This window comes from Lineus longissimus, chromosome 5 (assembly GCF_910592395.1).
Source record: "Lineus longissimus chromosome 5, tnLinLong1.2, whole genome shotgun sequence".
In the NCBI taxonomy this organism is placed as follows: Eukaryota; Metazoa; Nemertea; class Pilidiophora; order Heteronemertea; family Lineidae; genus Lineus; species Lineus longissimus.
In genome coordinates this window covers 22,129,970-22,148,662 of record NC_088312.1, presented here as the reverse complement: position 1 = coordinate 22,148,662, position 18,693 = coordinate 22,129,970, and the positions used below count along the sequence as shown (strand labels likewise).

Here is an 18,693-nt window from a genome sequence, read left to right as displayed (position 1 = left end):
TCATTACAAGATTTTGATGCAAAACTGCTTGAAACTGTCCATTCAAACTTGTTCATTGATAAGACCCCCTTTAGGAGGGGCTCTTAAGATACACGTGTGTGCGGGAGTATATAATGTAAATGAAGTGAAATAAAGAGAGTAAATATTGTATATCCAACAAACAATTTTTTTTGGTTTTTCAAAATGGCGCTGAATAAATAAATCAGACCAGTTGTAGCGCTGAATTATAAATCAGACCAGTTGTAACAGGTTACGAGAACATCTAATTTAAATCTTCATGGGAATTCGCTACATATGCCTAAGAAATTGGCCAATTATATTGATATTTTTATTAGAGAAATATCCGTCATAAATAATGACAGAAAAGGTGGTTTTATATCAATTTTGTGTCGACATGGTCGAGGTCACGTGACATAAACAAAACAATCGCACACACCCGTCCAAAAAAGGCACTTAAAGAAAAACAAATACGTTTTCCCTGCTTAAAACCACACTGACGACTAAGTTATATTGGTCTACTGCCCAAATCTGAAGTATCAAATTGAATCACAAACTAGAACTAGCTCTATTCAGCTATCGTTGCGTGAAAAATTCGGGTGAGCGGCGTACATTCTGCACCCTAGCGGCCAATAATTAAACTACTTTCAGCCGGCTGCTCCGGTCTCGTTAGGGAGTTTTTCCCAAATGTACGCGATGATGACGTGCCCCATTAACAGGACGTAACATCTATTTTAAAATGCGTTTCCAAAGTGAATGCATGAGGACAATCCATTTAAGTGTCGTATATCACTGGAAACGCCCGATTCCCGTGAATAAGGACAATCACAATGTATTACATTACCAAAACAAAAATGTGTCGGAAGGAACTATATGGATGGTCCCATCGCACCCCCCCCCCTCCAGCAGTATGACACAGAAGGGCTAGTTGACTGTCCACGGGGGGGGGGGGGGTTTGGGGGGAGCTTCCCCCCAACGCACTGGTAAAAACCTATGTCGACGGAGGGGGGTTTGGGGGGTGTCCCCCCATTGTAACAGCTGTAGTTGTTAGAGCTTGCACTTAACATATGCTCGTAGGGGGGTTCGGGGGAGCTCCCCCGACCTAAAGGGGGGCTCACTAAGTCCTTGACTTTACATATTACCGTTTTATTTTGAATGACATGTTTTTTGTAAGAGTATGTCGCCGCAGCCATTTTCACTTTCCAAAATGGAAGTTAATACTGGCAGAGAGAGAATGGCTCGGGCGTGCAAACGTACCATTTATTACTCAGACGATGGTACACAAATTGTCACCAAGCTGCCACTATAAACTAGTAAAGGGCACATTTTAGTCAATAAAAAGACTTCAAACAAGTTTCATAATTGTTACTACTTATATTTTATTACCTTTATTCTGCTAAACTTAATATCTTATTGTTGTTTTAGTTTACAAATCTTACATCAAATGATGTATAACCCGCAAAGAGGTGGCATGGTGGTTGCGAAACAAAAGTTGCAAAATTTCACCATATTTTTGATTATTTAAGCTTCCGGTGTCTATATTTTTAACAAATTGACAGTCCTACGTCCATAAAGTATTTGCCAGCTTGATAGGTATCTAATTCTTCCCACCGTAAATCAAAATATGGGCCTTTAGGTCTGCTTTCAGTAAGATTTTATGTTCTTGAATCTCCCAGTTACACCATGTCCATGCCATACCCTTCTTGATAAACAAATTCTTGTCTCCAGGTAAACATTCAATCTAATGTACAGTGCCTGATATGGACACAAGGTCCCACATGGCCCGGATACTAGGTCAATTTCCAATAGGCCTTGTATATAGTCTGGACTGGAGTTGCACTTGTGCAGACGACCAACCAACCGACTTCAGCCTTTCAGGCCAACAGCTGGCTATTGACTGGTCTTCCTGTGGAGAATCTGAGTATTACCAACTTCTCTAGCATTGCTTAACTGATAATGATAGACAAGAAAGACGACCACCCAACCGACTTCAGCCTTTCAGGCCAACAGCTGGCTATTGACTGGTCTTCCTGTGGAGAATCTGAGTATTACCAACTTCTCTAGCATTGCTTAGCTGATAATGATAGACAAGAAAGACGACCAACCAACCGACTTCAGCCTTTCAGGCCAACAGCTGGCTATTGACTGGTCTTCCTGTGGAGAATCTGAGTATTACCAACTTCTCTAGCATTGCTTAGCTGATAATGATAGACAAGAAAGAACAAGGTCAAGTCCAACCCTGAAGAGAAGTGAAGCTATCATTCAAGAAAAGGGTCCGACAACAAAGACAGTCAAACTTGCCAATTTCTAAAATTCATGAAATTGGCAATTTTGACCTAACACATGTATTTGGCCGACATTGCTTATGGGAAAGACAGTATCATTGGAACCTTCTCCCCTTCTTTTATAATGTGTTGCGATTAGTGAGACTTCACTAGTAATATGTAGAACGCGATTTGTAAAGCCATCTGACTAATTATTTCAGAGACAGTCAGCCTTGCATTGTGAAGAGAGACCAAAGAAGACAGGATGCCTGGAGGGAAACAAAAGCAGGCTAACAGGACCAAGGGAAATGTTAGGGTAAGATAAGAAGAAAAATGCAATCCCTTATTCAAATAACAACACAAGTTTAAAAATAGAGGATAGGTGGGCAGTTTTCTAATGGTTGTTACCAAAAAATCACACTGTCTGTCTACACGCTCTGTCTGGATTCTTTAGTGAGGACGAGGACTTACTGACAACAGGGTAAACCCATGGGGAGCACTGTTAAACACAGTGAAGTATTAATGCCAATTATAATGGGGCGACAGGTGTAGAATGTTGGTGTTTGGATATGACTGTGTTTTTTTTCAATGAATGTCATTGTCGTCCTTTTTGAGACAGCGTTTGCTTAAAAAGTCAAACTCACTCTTACGCAGCCATCAAGCAGCGGTCGGGCAGCTGAGATGCTCGCATCCAGTGGAGGGACAATTACTGTCTTCCAGGGCTTCGACACCATGTCAGGTCTTGGATACGTACCAGCGGGATTTGCTACAGAGGAGGCCGACTCGTCAGTTGATGCAGATTTTAGGATGGTGCTGAGGAAATTCTCCAAGAGAGACGTCACTACTAAAATAAAGGTGCGTACCAGTAAAAGATAGAACACAACATGTGGTTTCAATGTTTTTCTGTATTAAAACTAAACTCATGAGCCCTCAGAATGGACATGAGAGTCTGCATCCCTTCTATATTCAAATAGCCACTGTTCAACAAGGCTTCAACATTTCTTGTCAAGTAATATTACATGTTGTACTTCATTAAGCCCAGCAACCTCTTGCGTCTTTCTTTCAGACAACCCAGGAGTTTGGTACCCTCTGCAGGGAGAAGAGTAATGATGAAGTATCGGGTGTCCTGCCATATTGGCCCAGACTTTACAACAAGCTGTGCATTGTAAGTTAAAGAACACGATGTCGACCTACATGTAATTTATAAACAGGAGGCATTTCAGATGGTTAAGAGTTTAAGATTGACTAAAGTCGGCATATCTAAGCCTTGTAGTCAACTTGAGGAGGAGTTATAAAAGCATATGTCACGTTATAGTACACTGTACTATGATTAGGAAATAACTAGTCTGAATATGCACTCCCCTCATTATCTGACCTGAAGCTCAGGGAAGTTTGCTGTGAATTGGCTGTCATATCCTAGCATCATTTTGTTAAATTGTCGATAATATTCCAGTTGGTTTACTTGAACTGTGACTTTTGTACTTTAGGATAACGATCGGAGGGTTCGCGAGGCCACCCAGCATGCATTTGAACAGCTTGTCCTGAGAGTGAGACGCAATCTTGCTCCGCATCTGAAGGGTCTGATGGGTGCCTGGCTGCTCTCCCAGTGTGATACATTCCCACCAGCTGCATTAGCCGCAAAGGCTGCATTTGAAGCTGCATTTCCTCCTGTGAAGCAAACTGGGGCAATCATGTTTTGCAAGAATGAAATATTACAGGTGTGTTTGAAGTTGGCCTGTATCTATTGACTATTCCATTTCTAAATGTAGCGCACTTTGGAATATTTCAGTGTATCTCTTATTCTTATGTCACCATTTATCTTAGTAAGTTACCAGAGTGAACAACTATTGTCAATACTCTTGTCAAAATGATACAACACATAATCTCGCTGTAATGCATCAGAATTCTTGGGGAAATATGGATTCTCAGTGACTGACATGATATTTTTGTCTTTGTTTTAGTATCTCAAGGACAATCTCCTACAACAGACCCCTCAGACACTTTCTGACCCTAAGTAAGTGACACAACATTTCCTTGTTCCCTTGTCCAGGAAATTGGGAACAATGCTGTGAAAGTTATGATGGTATTTAAAGTGACCACAGCCAGCAACTGGTAGATTTATGTAGTTTCGTATAAACTTCATACAGCGCTCCGATATAGCAACGACCATTGCCAGTTTAGCTTCCAGAAAAGGTATTGTTGGGCAGACATCAGTGACCCATCCGCTGGAGCAGATACCTCTGAATTGTTCGACCTCATTCTTTGACCACTCTTACTAGTTCATTTACATTTTCTATTTTGCAATTTGCTTAGAATTTTGATTGCCAATTTCAGAAATACGCCAAAGGAGGATATTGAGTCCAAGTACGTGAAGGTTGTTTCTTCCTCACTGATGGCAATGAGGCTTTTCCTGACCACGATCCCAGATGATCAACGTGATGATCTCACAGGATTGGTAGATGAGATTCTTGCCGCGCCTAAACTGTGGAAGCACAGTAAAAATCCGAGTAGCATGGTAAGATTCTGACTCATCACCGACCTGTAGTTGTATACATGTAAACCGCTCAAGGTTTGAGGTGTTTCTCTTACACAGATTTCACGAATAACTCAAAAGTAAAAATCACACAAAAAGATGGAGTCAGTTGGACAGTTGACCCAGTTGGGGGCAACTGTAGTGACAATGCGCTATCAAAGGTTGTAGTATTTACGCCACTAAATTATTTATCGTATTCTGATATTTGTTTGCAGATTCGCAGTGCCTTCTACTCCATGTTGTCATCAGTCTGCCAGGTTTACCCGTCACTTGCAACCCGCTATGCGGACAAGATATGTCCGCTTGTCATGCATCATGTTGATGAATCTGACCCCCTGATATGTCCGCCACTCTGGGAGGCTGTCCTGTTCACCATCACAAAAATCGAGGTAAGATCAGTCCGCTGAAAATACAGAGAACTCAATATTGTGTGATGTCTTGGTGGTTGTACCAGTTGGGTAAGGAGCCTCATGGCCTAGTGGTTTACACTGCTGGCCACCACGCAATAGGGCCCGGGTTCCATCCTGGGAAGAACCCATGATCGTATATCTGGATGAACCGGCGTGGCTTTCAAGGAACTAAAATTCCTGGCTCTTCACAGTCCTTCGAATGAGACTCAAAACCGAGGTTCCTTGTATCTGGTGTCTATGCCAGGGCAAGCTAAGACCCCACCAAGTGAGAAACATGAGTAGCTTGCGTGGACTCTATCTCTCTCGCCAAAGTCGGACCACTAGGCCAATAAACCCAATTGGCGCCTAACCGTAGTGGCACGCAGGATACGCTCATCCCGCCTTGGAGGAGGATTACTCCTAGGAGAATGACCCCTCCAAGTGCAGAGCGAACGCTGAAAAAGAAGAAGAAGAAGAAGTACCAGTTGGGTGCAGCGATGCAGCATCATTACATGTACATCATGATGTAGAATGATGTAGATTCCTCAGACGTTATACCCATCAAAGAATTTACCTTTCTGCCGCGGCGCGGTACTTGGCACTAATCTTTTGTTAACCCGTTCACTTTAGAAGACTAGATCTATCAATGTTGATGTTACATCCCTAAAAGAGTGCAGCAATACTGAGTTCTTTCTGCTTGGAAAAACTGGGAAGAAGTACATTCTCTGTAGGGTTTGACAGATTGACAAATTGACGGATATAAATGTTGTATGATTGTTTCAGGACTGCTGGAAACACATCAACCCCAGGAAAGCACTCTTCCCCAAGCTGTGGTCACTGATGAAGGCCGGTTTTCATGGTAGTGCTAATGTGGTTTGTCCTAGTCTTCTGCCACTGCTTAGCAAGATACCTGAAGAAGTGATCGGCACTGGAATTGCATTTTATAATGAATTCTTTGGGAATATGAAAAGCAGGTAGGTAAACAACCATTCATAATCCAACGAAAGTATACTTGTAGATTCCATTGTTCTCAGGCCATCCTGAAATCTTCCAGTAGACCTCAGATTAACTGCTCAATCAGCGCCGCACCCTGAAAATGTTCGACCGGAGCCCATTAATGCGCCTGGGTTGAATGAAGCAGGTTAGACAGAGAGACTTGCCTAGAGCCGTACACCGACTGCAGGGTTCAAAGCAGGGACCACTTGATTGCTAGCCGAGAGGCCAAGCTACAAGACTGCAGCGACTCCTTTTGTTTTGTTGGGTAATGGAAAATCTCTGCTCTTTATCTACATATTAGCAGGACAGATAAAGACCAAGTCAATGTAGTTTCACAGCTATTCTTAATATGACTAAGATTTTGTCAAGATTCGTCAACTCAGTTTTCTAATGTGATTCTTCTTCAGTCTGTGTGTGGAGCATATCATTCAAAGCCCCAGCGACTGTTCTGCTGTGGTGAGAGCCTACCTAGAGTGTCTCCGCTACTGTTTGATGAAAACACTGGAGACAGAAGATAACAAAAAACTACAGGACTTCTTCATACTGGATCAGGTAATTTATAACTGTTGCCCTCCTTACTGAGTTCATAAGCAGACGTAGATCAATTATTTCTCTGATATCCTGTTATCTACTGTTTAGAAATGATAACAAATTGCTCAACATATTTTTCAGCTGATTCCGTTGATTGAGTCATCGTTATTTGAGACCAAGTCCCCCTTGCCGATGTCACCAATTTACACCCAACTTTCCGACCTTCTTGTCTTCCTACACAAGATGAACGTGACAGCAGACTCAACCATCAAACGCGACCAAACAGGGAAAATCCTTAAGACATTTTGGGATAGGTTCTCTATGATTTGTGTCCAGTGTGTGGACCAGAGCCAAGACGCAGCATCACCCAGCTACATCTTAGATCGAATGGCTCACATGTTTCAGGACATTAGAAATCCGACTAAACCACAAAAGAAGAAAACGGGCAGAGTAATGTTTGCGGCACCACCAAAAAGAAAACAGGACAAATCGGAACCAACCAGTGTTTCCGAATCTTTAGATTTGGACCTGAAAGAAATGGACCTTTCAAAAGGTCACGACCTCGATGAATCGCTTGACGATATGAAATATCTCCTGCAAGATGATGGAGCCTGTCTTCTGCTCTTAGGCCGCCTATGTAAACAAACATTCCAAATTGCTCGTCTGACGAAATCACATCCACACATTCAGTTCTGCTCCCGGGTTCTTTCAGCTTACAAAGTGAAGAGGATATTTTCAGAAATTTTGTCCGATTATGGTGAGGGTGTGACGGATGATGTTTGTGTGACGCTGACATTCATTCGTGATGTCGTTGTGCCATGGATGAAGGAATTTGAGGAGGAACACTGCACAGAGGAGGAGAATGCATTACCGGGACTGGTGGAGTTGTTGTTTGCTGTCTATGAGGTGGCGGATGCAGAGACAAAAGTTCACATTCTGTCGTACGTCTGCCAGGTGAGTTTGCACACACTGTTCTCAGAGGCTGCATAAATTAATCTGTTTTCATACTTACACCCTCCCCCCCCCCACACACACACACACACACACTGCTTCATTACAACCAGGACATGCTAGCTATGGGGGGCTTTCACTCCTTTAACTTTTTATAAGCTTAAGATATGTTTGTACATTTGTATTCTCTTCTTTCTAATTTCAGGATGTAACCAGTGCTAACGTCATGTACCACTTCATGACCAAGCTACTCTCCCTGCAAACTGACCGCATCATCCAGAAGTGGCTGAAGGGTGATGAATTTGGCGGGAAACTTGTCGCGTTTACGAAGACACTGTGCGAGGATAGTCTACAAAGTCAAGATGAAGAAGCAGACGACCTGTCAAGTAGCTGGTCCCTGCTCAGCCTCGCCCTCACAACTCAGGATAACTTTGGTATGATTTTTTCAAAAGTTTGGTCTTCATCCTTGTGATAAGCATGCACTTAAAGTTATATTGTAACATTGTGTCTGATTTTTAAACAAATCGTGACCAACTGATTTCAATTTTGCCTGGAGGAGTACGAGATTAGTATACTCTTGATACAGTCAAGATTTGAGACATCTTCCGTCGACATTTTCTCCAAAACTGTGTTTTGGTTGGAAAGTGGGGAAGACAATTTTATGTTATTCTACATGTATATAATCATCTGAACCATATTTCTTCAAACAGCTTCAAATACTTTGTCACTGTAGGTTTGAACTGATAATGACAATGCCCAAGATCACCTAGCGATGACACAAACCCTTTTCTCTTTCAGAGCCCGTCATAGCTAGTCAGTACGTAAATGAGATACTGAGGGAGCTACAAGAGGCATTACCGTCTGCTGAGAAGGGCAGCACATTGAGTCAACCAGAGCTAGAGAAGATTGTCTCCTTTATTTGTGAACTCGCCCACAACTTCTTCAGTAATTTCAAGGTGAGTTGTCTATATTGTTAAGCATTGGCATGCACATACAGACGTCTGTCATTGTAGCAAAACTTTTCAGCTACATCTCTTTGCTATCTCTACTGTGCATTTGTTGTGCATAGGTATGACCATGATTTCTCGATGAGGGTCGTTCTTTCTTCCAAAATACAATGAATGTCATGTTGATTATTTGATGTTTTTTTGCAGAGTTGCCTGATGATGATGCCAACAGAAGATCTATTGTTTACATTGTTCCAACTCAGCCTTCAGGAAGGACTGCCACTCACTGGTAAGTTCTGGAAGATTTACTTGCGGGCTACCAAGAGTGGCTCTGAAAGTGTAACCATCCTTCTGCCATCACCAACGTTTGAAACACTACTGTAGCCAACTTCCGACCGATGTGCAAATGTTATGTTCTGCTCACTGGTGTGATACAAAGGGAACTGCGAAGTTGGCTTTGGTGTGAATGTGGTCTGCCATCTGACACTCCCCCTTGCGACTCCCACTCTCCGATCAGCCGTTAGTGGGAAAGAAACTATGGCCATCAAAGAGATCAAGCATCATAACGTAACAAAGGACAATTCCTTTCATGATGGGGGTTCATCTTAACATTACATGTACAATGTTATTTATTTTATCCAGACTCTCAGTTGGAGAAAATCCAGTACACTTGGCAGACTGGAGTTGTTGCTTTGGTGCAGCAGAAGGGAGGATATTTCAATCCCGAAGGATTCTTCTACAGGGCTGCGTCTCTGCTCAAGTTCTTGGTACTGAATGGTTGCACATCTGTAACAAGGTTTGTATTCTTGTATATTTGAAAAAAACACAAATTTTAGAGTCCTAAGGTTGGGATTGAGTGGTGGTGTGGTGTCATGATTGAGGTGTTGAGAACCAGTCCAAACATCATGTCCTCGATTCCTGACGTATCTGTGCCCTTGAGAAGAATCACTTTACTTCACTTACTACATGTATATTAGCTGAACGAGACAAAAAGAATAACTGAAGTGACTAACATTTTTGAATATTTTACAATTTGACTTTATTGCAGACTTGATGGGCTGGTTGGCACCACCATGAAGCTTCTAACCACCGTTGCAGACGGCCTTGACACAGATGTTGGCTTCCACGACTCGACCATTCAAACTCTTATTGGACAATTGAAGATCGATGGATCCACGGCATTAGTGACAGGGGTGAGTTGGTCTAGTTCATGTTGTGGTGCGCACTACTAACATAACTTCTGACAAGGATTTTTCGCAGACTATCCAAATAAACAATGATTTACTTACTAAATTGAGTGATAAACTTTACTGGTATTAAAAATCTTTCTCTCATCTTTTACAGGCCTGGCAGGAGAGTACCCTCATGACCAACAAGCTTCTATTCACAAGCCTGCCAACAGATGGAGCCCTGTCTTCCTTCCACACGATACCACCTTCTGTCACTCCAGTCTTCTTCTACTGCGAACTACTGAGTCAGGTTGCAAAACAACAGGCAGACGTTCAGTCAGGAGCAGACCTCTGTGGGTTTGAGTTGTTTGACGCTGATTGTGCTATGGACTTATCCTATATGCTGGTGTACTGCAAGGCTCTTTTGGGATGTAAAGCAGAGGTAGGCATGACATTGATTGTGTTAATACACCTCGTCTTTTGGATATTGTGTTGATTGAGGGCCGAATGTCAACTACGATATTTGTATCCCTTATCCATGACCTACACTGTAAAAGAGTGGCACCTCCTTTATCACAGTGACCTAACTGCTAATAATCATACCCACCACCATAGATAAGACAAGAATGTTAATTTTGTAATCTCCTTCATTACACCAGTCTGAAAATTTTAACTCAATTTCTGGAGTACTGGCCCCATCATTTGGTACATTCTGGGTTCTCCTCGGAATCAAACTCGAGTCCTATTGCGTGGTAACCAGCAGTGTTAACTCCTTTTACTAGAGTTTAATAAAACTTTTTACATTTCTAGCCTTTGAAGACAACTGAAGTCGGCCAGACCTATCAGAGACTGGTGCCCCTTTCAAATCAACTCTTTTCTCTCCTCAACTCGGCAGAGAAAGAGAGATTGTTAAAGTCAGCTGCTGAAAGGTAATTGAGGAAGTTTAGACTATCGCAGGTGAATGGAAACTCAGCGTCACGTGCTTGTAGTGCAAATAAAAAAATGACCCGATTGGTATGGACAGGTTCGCATATTATAAAGGCAGGAGTTAGGAATGTCTCGGTCATGCCTAATTTGGCCAGCCATGTTTGTAATCAGGGATATCTTTGGCTTCAGGTAAAGTGGTGCAATTTTAGCCCCAGCACAATTCAGTGTTGAAAAGAATTGGCAGTACACATCATTGCACACTGGGGATATTATTGGACCACCTAATACCTACATGTGAACAAGATCAGTTCTTGTGAAAGGTAGAAATCGAATGGAAATTGAGGAATGTCCTATTTATCAAACATGTATCAGGTCAGATTCACCAAGAAATGAATGAACCCTCCCCCTCCCAAAAAAATATGAAGTGGCATCTCTCAATCTTACTATCGATATCTTCTTTCAGGTCACGTGAAGAGGGTGGTTTATCGAGTTTATGTCTGGAGAACATTTTGACCCATCAACTGAGCGAGGACGCTCAATGTTTAGTCGGATCAGTTGACAAGTAAGAATCTTCTAAAGCTTTGGTGGTCAAAACTTTCTTGTACTTTTGATACTTGTATGTTATATCACCATTGTTTTGATTCCATCTATAAATCATGCCTTGTGTGACAACATGAGGAAACCAGCCCTGTAAAAATCATCTCCTAACCATCCCCCACCAACTAATGGAAAATGCCTTAGATGCCGGGGGGGGGGGGGATATTTGATGAGGGGAGAGTTTCTGAGGAATAGTTTATTGACTTTAGCTCTCAGCTTATCTGAGCCAGGTAACCTCCTGCTGAGTTGCCTGACCAAAGGCTGAGGTCAACATATGTTGTTACATAACCGATCTTGCTATCACATCCCGGTTGCCTTGTAGTCGACCAAATTACTTCTAATTTTGCCTCATCACAGTAAATTAGTCATGAGTGTTATCACTGGTTACGCTGGCCATTAGGTAGATACATGTAAGGTAAATATGCCTATCATCACTGTGTGTGGTATCAGCGGGGTACTTGAAGTTGGAGGGCGACTAAATATTTTACAGGGCTGGTTTCCTCATGAACACTGAATTCAGTTGAGGGAGGAACTGCTAATGCTTGAGTTGAAATGGCTTCAAACGATCGATCACACTGGTGGCGACCTCTATTGTGAAGTGAGACCAATAAATGATCCCGCAGACAACCAAGAGAGAAGATTTTCATGAATTTCCTCCGTCAACTTTCCGTCAAAATGTACATGTCTTATTTCATCTTTCAGGGTTTTGTCCTTACCTCTGGTACACACGTTAGCGTGTATTCTACATGTACAACAGGTGTCAGAGTCGGACATTCAAATTTTTGCCGAGGTTTTGGCTGCAAAGATTATCACATGCCCATCTGAGAGTGTGACAGATATATCAGGTATAGGACATTCATTCATTGTATGGCAGTGTTATAAAATGATATTCCCAAAGGAGATTTGGGGGGGGGGGCATGTTTAAGGTGTTTAACGGGATCAGCATGAAATGGGTTTGTTACCAGACAGAGAAACTTCGTTTGTGACCCCACCATTTCACTGCATATATGATTCATGGAGGGCCCTTCACCTGGAACAGCAAGTGCATGTAGCTCATAGCTACAATTGGTGCTCTCAGGCGTAAATGGTTTGCAATGAACTCAGAAGAAGTACCCCAGGCTAAATGATAAAATAGTTCTGGTGGCAATTTCCATTCCTCCCGAGACCTGATGATCTTTAGTGTATTGTGTGTAGTTTTTGCCCGGAGAGATTTCCCTCTGCAATTTAATGTCACCATTCCTCAATGCTTTCTCTGCTCCAGGTGGCCTTGGTTCCCTTAATGGTTTGAACCAAGTGTTAAAGAAAGCATCACCCCTCGATATCGACGGGAGGCAGACAGTCAGCCCAGAGGTCATCTTGGAGGTCATCAACAAGATCAACCAATGGAAGGAGGAGTTTGATGAGTTGTTCTGTTTCTCAAGGTAGGTTGGTCAGTCATGACAAGACGAGGCAAATTTGCTTGGGAATTAAAAGTTGATGCGCATCAGCCAATACATTCTTTATCAAACGTAGCTCTCTGTGACGTAACCTCCTCCCACCTGGTCTGAAACTAGTAGCCTGCCTCCAGTTACTGAATCATTAATGGTTTGTTTATTTTCCTTTGTTTCAGTGATGTTCATGATCTAGAGTGGTGCCACATAGTGCTCAATATTGAAGTGATGTCATTGATGCGCTTGGCTGTTGAGTGGATTCCTACCAAATTGGATAACAAATGTTGGGATTTCATCCTCTGTAGCTTGGTCTCATGGATACAGGTAAGTCTTGTACAGATGTATATTGTGCAAATGACTTTTGGACTATGAATCCCTACAGCTTTGTGACTGGACCATGGTATCACTCATGCTATGAACAAATTGACCAACTTGATCCCACCACCTGAAAATGTTAAGTGTACCTTTGTTCTTTTCAGAGCTGCAGCATGAGTATCGATGAGCTCCCCAAGAACTTATCAGTGCAAGCGTTTGCATCGGGAGTATTCCAACTGCTTGAAGCCGTCGGTGTCTGCATCAATACGGTGATACAAGAAGATGAGGCCATGCCAGGGAATCTCCTGTCGGAGTGGAGCGAGTTCTTCAGCGAGGGAATTTATAGCACCTTGTTCCCACTCTTCATAAACTTCATTGGTGAGTGTCAGGCAGTCCCAGCCAATTCTTGATTTTGAGAACATCTTATATAGTCTATAGAAAGAAACCTTCTGACGGTTTTATTAGGACGAACTTTCCTTGAAGCCCTGATCAGACCCACCTGAACTGCACACATGTTCCTTATTTTCAGTGCTATGTTCCACTATCAATGTGTCATCAATTTCCCTACAGGTGCCATCAATCTCTCCGACCTGAGCTTGGGGCAGGAGTATCTGCTTGGCCACCTGGGACAGGCCCTCTCCAGTATGCCACAGGATCTGCTGCGGAACCATTCGCTCCCAGCAAAACTCGTAGCAGACGATGTGTCCAATCTCTCCGACCAGGATCAGACGTTGATCAATCATCTTTGCCCGCTGTTGCTATCTCCATGTCGGATAGTGCAGCTGACAGCTTATAAACTACTTATGAAGTGAGTAGGATTGACATCTTGTGTGGACCATCTTGTGAGATATTTCAATCATTTCAATCAATCATTTGGGATTTAAGGTGCCTATATCCACAAAAAAAACGTGATCAAAGACACCAGAGAAACCAATCAAAAAAATATAAGCTGCTGGCCATTTTGACAGACTGCTGCCTAGTTAGAGTACAGGAAAGTTTTCAGCTTTCTCTTGAAGACAAGGATACTGCTGCTCGCACGAATTTCCTGTGGTAGCCCGTTCCACAGGCGCGGCGCAACACAAGCAAAAGCCCTGTCTCCAGAGGAAGCCATCCTGCTGCGTGGTTGCACCAGCAGCAGTCTGTCCGAGGAACGCAATGATCGGGACGGGTTGTACATTGTTAGAAGATCTTGCAAATAAACTGGCGCAACACCATTTATGCATTTAAATGTTAGCAACAGAACTTTAAATTTAATTCTGCTGGCTACGGGCAACCAGTGGAGATCACGGAGAATGGGAGAAATATGATCTGATCTTGCAACTCCAGTCACCATCCTCGCTGCACAATTCTGGACCCTTTGCAATGAAGCAACACTCTATTTTGGTAGACCTGGCTATGCTATGTATCATTCTCCACCACAGAGTTCTTATTTTGAAAATATTAGATCACAGTACATGTAGTATTGGGAATATTTGCCTTTTTTAGTTTGCACTAGTTATTGCCTCTTGAGAGATATTTTAAAGCCCTTTTTTGGTGGCCTGAAATGTTTGTGAAATCATCCGTTTCAGATTTTGCATCCAATCACAAAAATATTAGGCTCATGAACATAAAGGGATTCGCAGCAGTGCAAAGCCAACATGGTATACATGCTAGAATCGGTACCTCCGGCCTTAACCTTGTCTCACCATTTCAGGGTTATGGACAAACTTCCCGAATCCGATATTGGCCATCCCTTAGAAGGGGAGGATCAGCAGAATGAGACAGCAAGGTAATTATAGGTTAGGGCTGTCAGGATCAAATACAGAGAAAACTAATCCGTCGCAGCATCACATTCAGACTATGAACACATTCTGCCAAAACCTGTGAAGTTTGGTTGGATGATCAATTGCAGGGTGTCGTTTGAACACCAATTATTTCATAGTACAGTAGAACCTCTCTTTTAAGAACACCCTTGGGACTGACAAGTGGTGTCCTTAATAGAGAGGTGTCCAGATTAGAGAGGTCAAATTGAATGGAAACCACCATTTTGGGACCAAAACTAGTGTCCTTAATAGAGAGGTTGTCCTTAATAGAGAGGTGTCCGCTAAGGGAGGTTCTACTGTAGTTTCCATAGTCTGCTTTATCCATTGATTGTAGAAGTTAGATCAAAATATCTTATTCTGGAGGAAAGGCAGATAAAACTTTCATAAAATGTTTATTCATCGATCTTTTCATTTCAAACCTTAGGCCACCGCCACAGGCATTGGTGAGAATCCTGCAGACATCATCCGACGCTGTCAAAATCATCCTCGAGGATGTGAAATGTGGTGAATGCATGGAGATTGAACCCTACATAGCAGAATATGCCCTGTCCACTGCATATCTCCTCTGCTGGAAGTTATTGCTCAAGTTTTTCAAAGGTGCTAAGTCCGAGGTAAGGATTGCATTGGTGGTCATGTGGTTATACTCCAATATTTTCTTGGAAAAACCAAGGTTTCTTGTACCTTGTGTCTTTGCCAGTGCAAGCTAAAAACCCCACCGACTGGGAAACATTCATCCCGCTGTGGAGGAGGAATCCCTCTGGAGATGTAACCCTCCAAGTGCAGAGCGATCGCTGAAGAGGTAGAACCGACCAGGAGAACTGACCGCATGTTTATCAATAATCCTTCTCATTCCAGCTTCGAGTCCAGTATGCAACCTATCTAAAAACGACCGGTGCCATTCATTCATTGCTTCTGGATGTGTTCTGTCTGATGCCTGAATCACCTGTGATACAACTCAAGGATATTTTAACCTCGCAGTCTCCCATGTCGAAACTGACAGCTACGAAGAACCTGTTTGCTGAGGAGCCGATCCTTCCAATCAGAGGTGAGTGAATGTCACTGTGTCAATCCTTCAAAAGTACATCTAAATTATATTCTGGGCACATTGACTTTGTCCATTCAGGTAGCTGGTGACTGATTCTGTTTGAGAGTGAAAAATGCGCTGATCCCAAATCATTGTTACACTTAGATCAATCAAGGCGAATTAGGCCAATCAAGGCTCTTTGTGTGTACATGTACATGTAGGACCAGAGGTGCGCAAACTTTAAGAACTTGAATATTGCCACTTGGACTTCTACATGTATTAAAGAGTTTATGCTGAATGCGTGCATGGTTTTAAATGCAGCCTACATGTAGCTCTTTCGGAATGTCAACAAAATTCACCGCCATTCAAACGTTCTTTTCCAGGAATTTCCAGCAGCCGTGAAGTGAAGCATGTTGCATGTTTCGTGTACCACACAGCACTCCAGGAATTACCAGCGCTTGTGCGACAGTGGGTTAATGATCGCGACAAGAAGACGGCCTCTGTTGTGGACAGGTAATGACAATTTGAAAATAATATATGGATTCTTGGGAAAGATATGCTTTTTTCTGTCACCTCCTTTGAATAGACTGAAATTCTTGTTAACTGGTGCCTGCTCGTGCCAGGGTAAGTGAAGGACCTCATTGCAGCCAACCGCCCTCTTTGCAAGCAACAAATGCCCACTAGAGTGAAGAGCTACTTGTATCAACAATCTTATTTCAAGGAATGAGTATCGTGAGGACAACCATGAACATGATGTCGAGTTTCTCACATATAATGATTTCTGATATTTTCAGCTTTACGACCAAGTTTGTGAGTCCGGTGTTAATCTCGCAGGAAATGGCATCTCTGCAGACCAAGGAGAGGAAATTTAACAACATGACGGTGAGTGGACCCAACACCTTAGTGCAGACTGGTTAGGGCAAATGACTTGCAATCCAAGGGTCGTTGGTTCAGACCCAGATCTGGTGACTGAATTACCCTCCCCAGGTTAGGTTCAAGTGAGTGCCATATTAGGTGCAGCTGCTTGATACAGAAGACTATCTCTTTGGAGTCCTATCATACATGTAGTGACTGTTGTTCAAAAGGTTTTGAGTTCAGTAAAGGGTGTTTTATAAAAGTTGTTTTATTCCAGCCAATCAGTCCTCCATACTTTACTATTGCAGGTGAAGGCTAGACCCGCTGCCCGTGACATTATCGCCACCTATTGTGTGGAGGAAGCCACAATGGAGCTGATGGTGCAGCTTCCTGCCAACCATCCGCTGGGAACGATCACCGTGGTGGTGGGGAAACGTGTTGGTGTCGCTGATACACAGTGGAGGAACTGGATGTTACAGATGACCACGTTTCTTAATCACCAGGTTAGTTCCAGCGCAGCATTTTCCACACAAAAGGTTGAGTTGATAGAAAGTTATAGATATCGTTTAAAACCAACCGAAATGATTGGGCAAAATACTCAACTTTGATTGCCACATCTTTTGAAGGAGATGTTAAACCAAGATTCCCCATACTATATGCCTAATGCCGGGCAACCAGAGACCTTTTCAAAGATGGAGACATAAGAAGCTTGTTATGGACTCCTCACTTGCTGAATACAGAGTCACTATGCCAGCATATTGTAGCCCCGATTGGTGCACAACCTAGCGGCACACATTTTGTGAAGAGCATATTAATCGGAAGAAGAAGCACCACTACAGTATACACAAAGTAAAAGTAATGTTCCTCATCTATTGCAGAATGGTTCTATAATCGAGGGCTTGAAACTCTGGAAAAAGAACGTCGACAAAAGATTCGAGGGTGTTGAGGACTGTATGATCTGTTTCTCCGTTATCCACGGCTCGAACTATCAATTACCGAAACTGCTGTGCAGGACGTGCAAGAAGAAGTTCCATTCAGATTGTTTGGTCAGTATTATTTCTATAACATGTACAGTAGAACCTCTCTATTAAGGACACCCTTGGGACTGACAGGTGCTGTCCTTATTAGAGAGGTGTCCTGATTAGAGAGGTCAAATTCAATGGAAACAACCAATTTGGGACCAAAACTAGTGTCCTTAATAGAGACGTTGTCCTTAATAGAGAGGTGTCCGCTAAGAGAGGTTCTACTGTACATGTATTTCTAATGCTATGCTTGAATAATCTCATAGAATAGAGCACTTGGTTTCCATTTGATTGCTGTCTGGTTCCATTTTTGGTCTTTCTACGTTAATGTTCATGTACATGTATTAGGCATTATAAGGTAGGAGCTTCTGCGGAGGACAGTGTCACTAACTATTTTCCCTCTTTATCATTTTCAGTATAAATGGTTTAACACAAGTAACAACTCCACATGCCCCCTGTGTCGGAATCTATTCTGAAGTGGGACAAATGTCCTCTTGACATGGAAGAGGACGAAGTACAATCAGCCATGTCAGTGTGGCGAATACAGGGAGTCCTTCCCCCCATTTTGTCCTCATTATGTGGAAAATTGAGTTGGTGTGTCAGTTCAATTTGATTGGTTCAAGAATGTAAACAGGCCTCAAAATTCTGTGAGAGATTTCTATGGACAATGATAAATCTGTGAATTCTGTAAAAACTGATGAGTCAGTCCATATTATGTTAACTTGAAATAAGTATCTGGATGATATCTAGTGCATCATATGGTAATATTGATATCGACATCAGTAAAATGAAATCAGAAATTGATGTTGTTACTGATGGTGCTACATGTAGGAAGAAAAAGAAAATTTAGATGTGATGTAAAATTTCGAAGTCATTGTATCATTATTCAATCTTCTTTTGGTATAAATTATTAAAGATGATTCGATCTTATTAACCATTTTAGT

The 18,693-nt window shown here is 42.4% G+C and overlaps 1 protein-coding gene across 4 annotated transcripts; it reads left to right on the top strand.

Moving 5' to 3' along the window:
• The first annotated feature begins 1,384 nt into the window (after positions 1-1,384).
• LOC135487900 (E3 ubiquitin-protein ligase listerin-like) lies at positions 1,385-18,669 on the top strand. Of its 4 annotated transcripts, none has more exons than XM_064772105.1 (32): positions 1,385-1,590; positions 2,483-2,577; positions 2,916-3,116; positions 3,328-3,426; positions 3,749-3,979; positions 4,223-4,275; positions 4,596-4,776; positions 5,010-5,183; positions 5,967-6,157; positions 6,587-6,731; positions 6,852-7,664; positions 7,867-8,095; positions 8,460-8,617; positions 8,816-8,897; positions 9,251-9,404; positions 9,657-9,801; positions 9,953-10,219; positions 10,588-10,706; positions 11,168-11,266; positions 12,004-12,146; positions 12,563-12,722; positions 12,911-13,055; positions 13,211-13,424; positions 13,617-13,854; positions 14,740-14,814; positions 15,273-15,459; positions 15,704-15,893; positions 16,256-16,385; positions 16,667-16,754; positions 17,036-17,230; positions 17,606-17,773; positions 18,166-18,669. In XM_064772105.1, exons 2-32 carry the CDS (start codon positions 2,527-2,529, stop codon positions 18,223-18,225), a joined length of 5,385 nt encoding a protein of 1,794 aa, XP_064628175.1. In that variant the 5' UTR covers positions 1,385-1,590; positions 2,483-2,526; the 3' UTR covers positions 18,226-18,669. The 4 variants fall into 4 exon arrangements, with proteins under 4 accessions (XP_064628175.1, XP_064628176.1, XP_064628174.1 ...); XM_064772106.1 differs by having other exon boundaries at positions 1,385-1,644; XM_064772104.1 differs by having other exon boundaries at positions 1,385-1,725.
• The last annotated feature ends 24 nt before the right edge of the window (positions 18,670-18,693 follow it).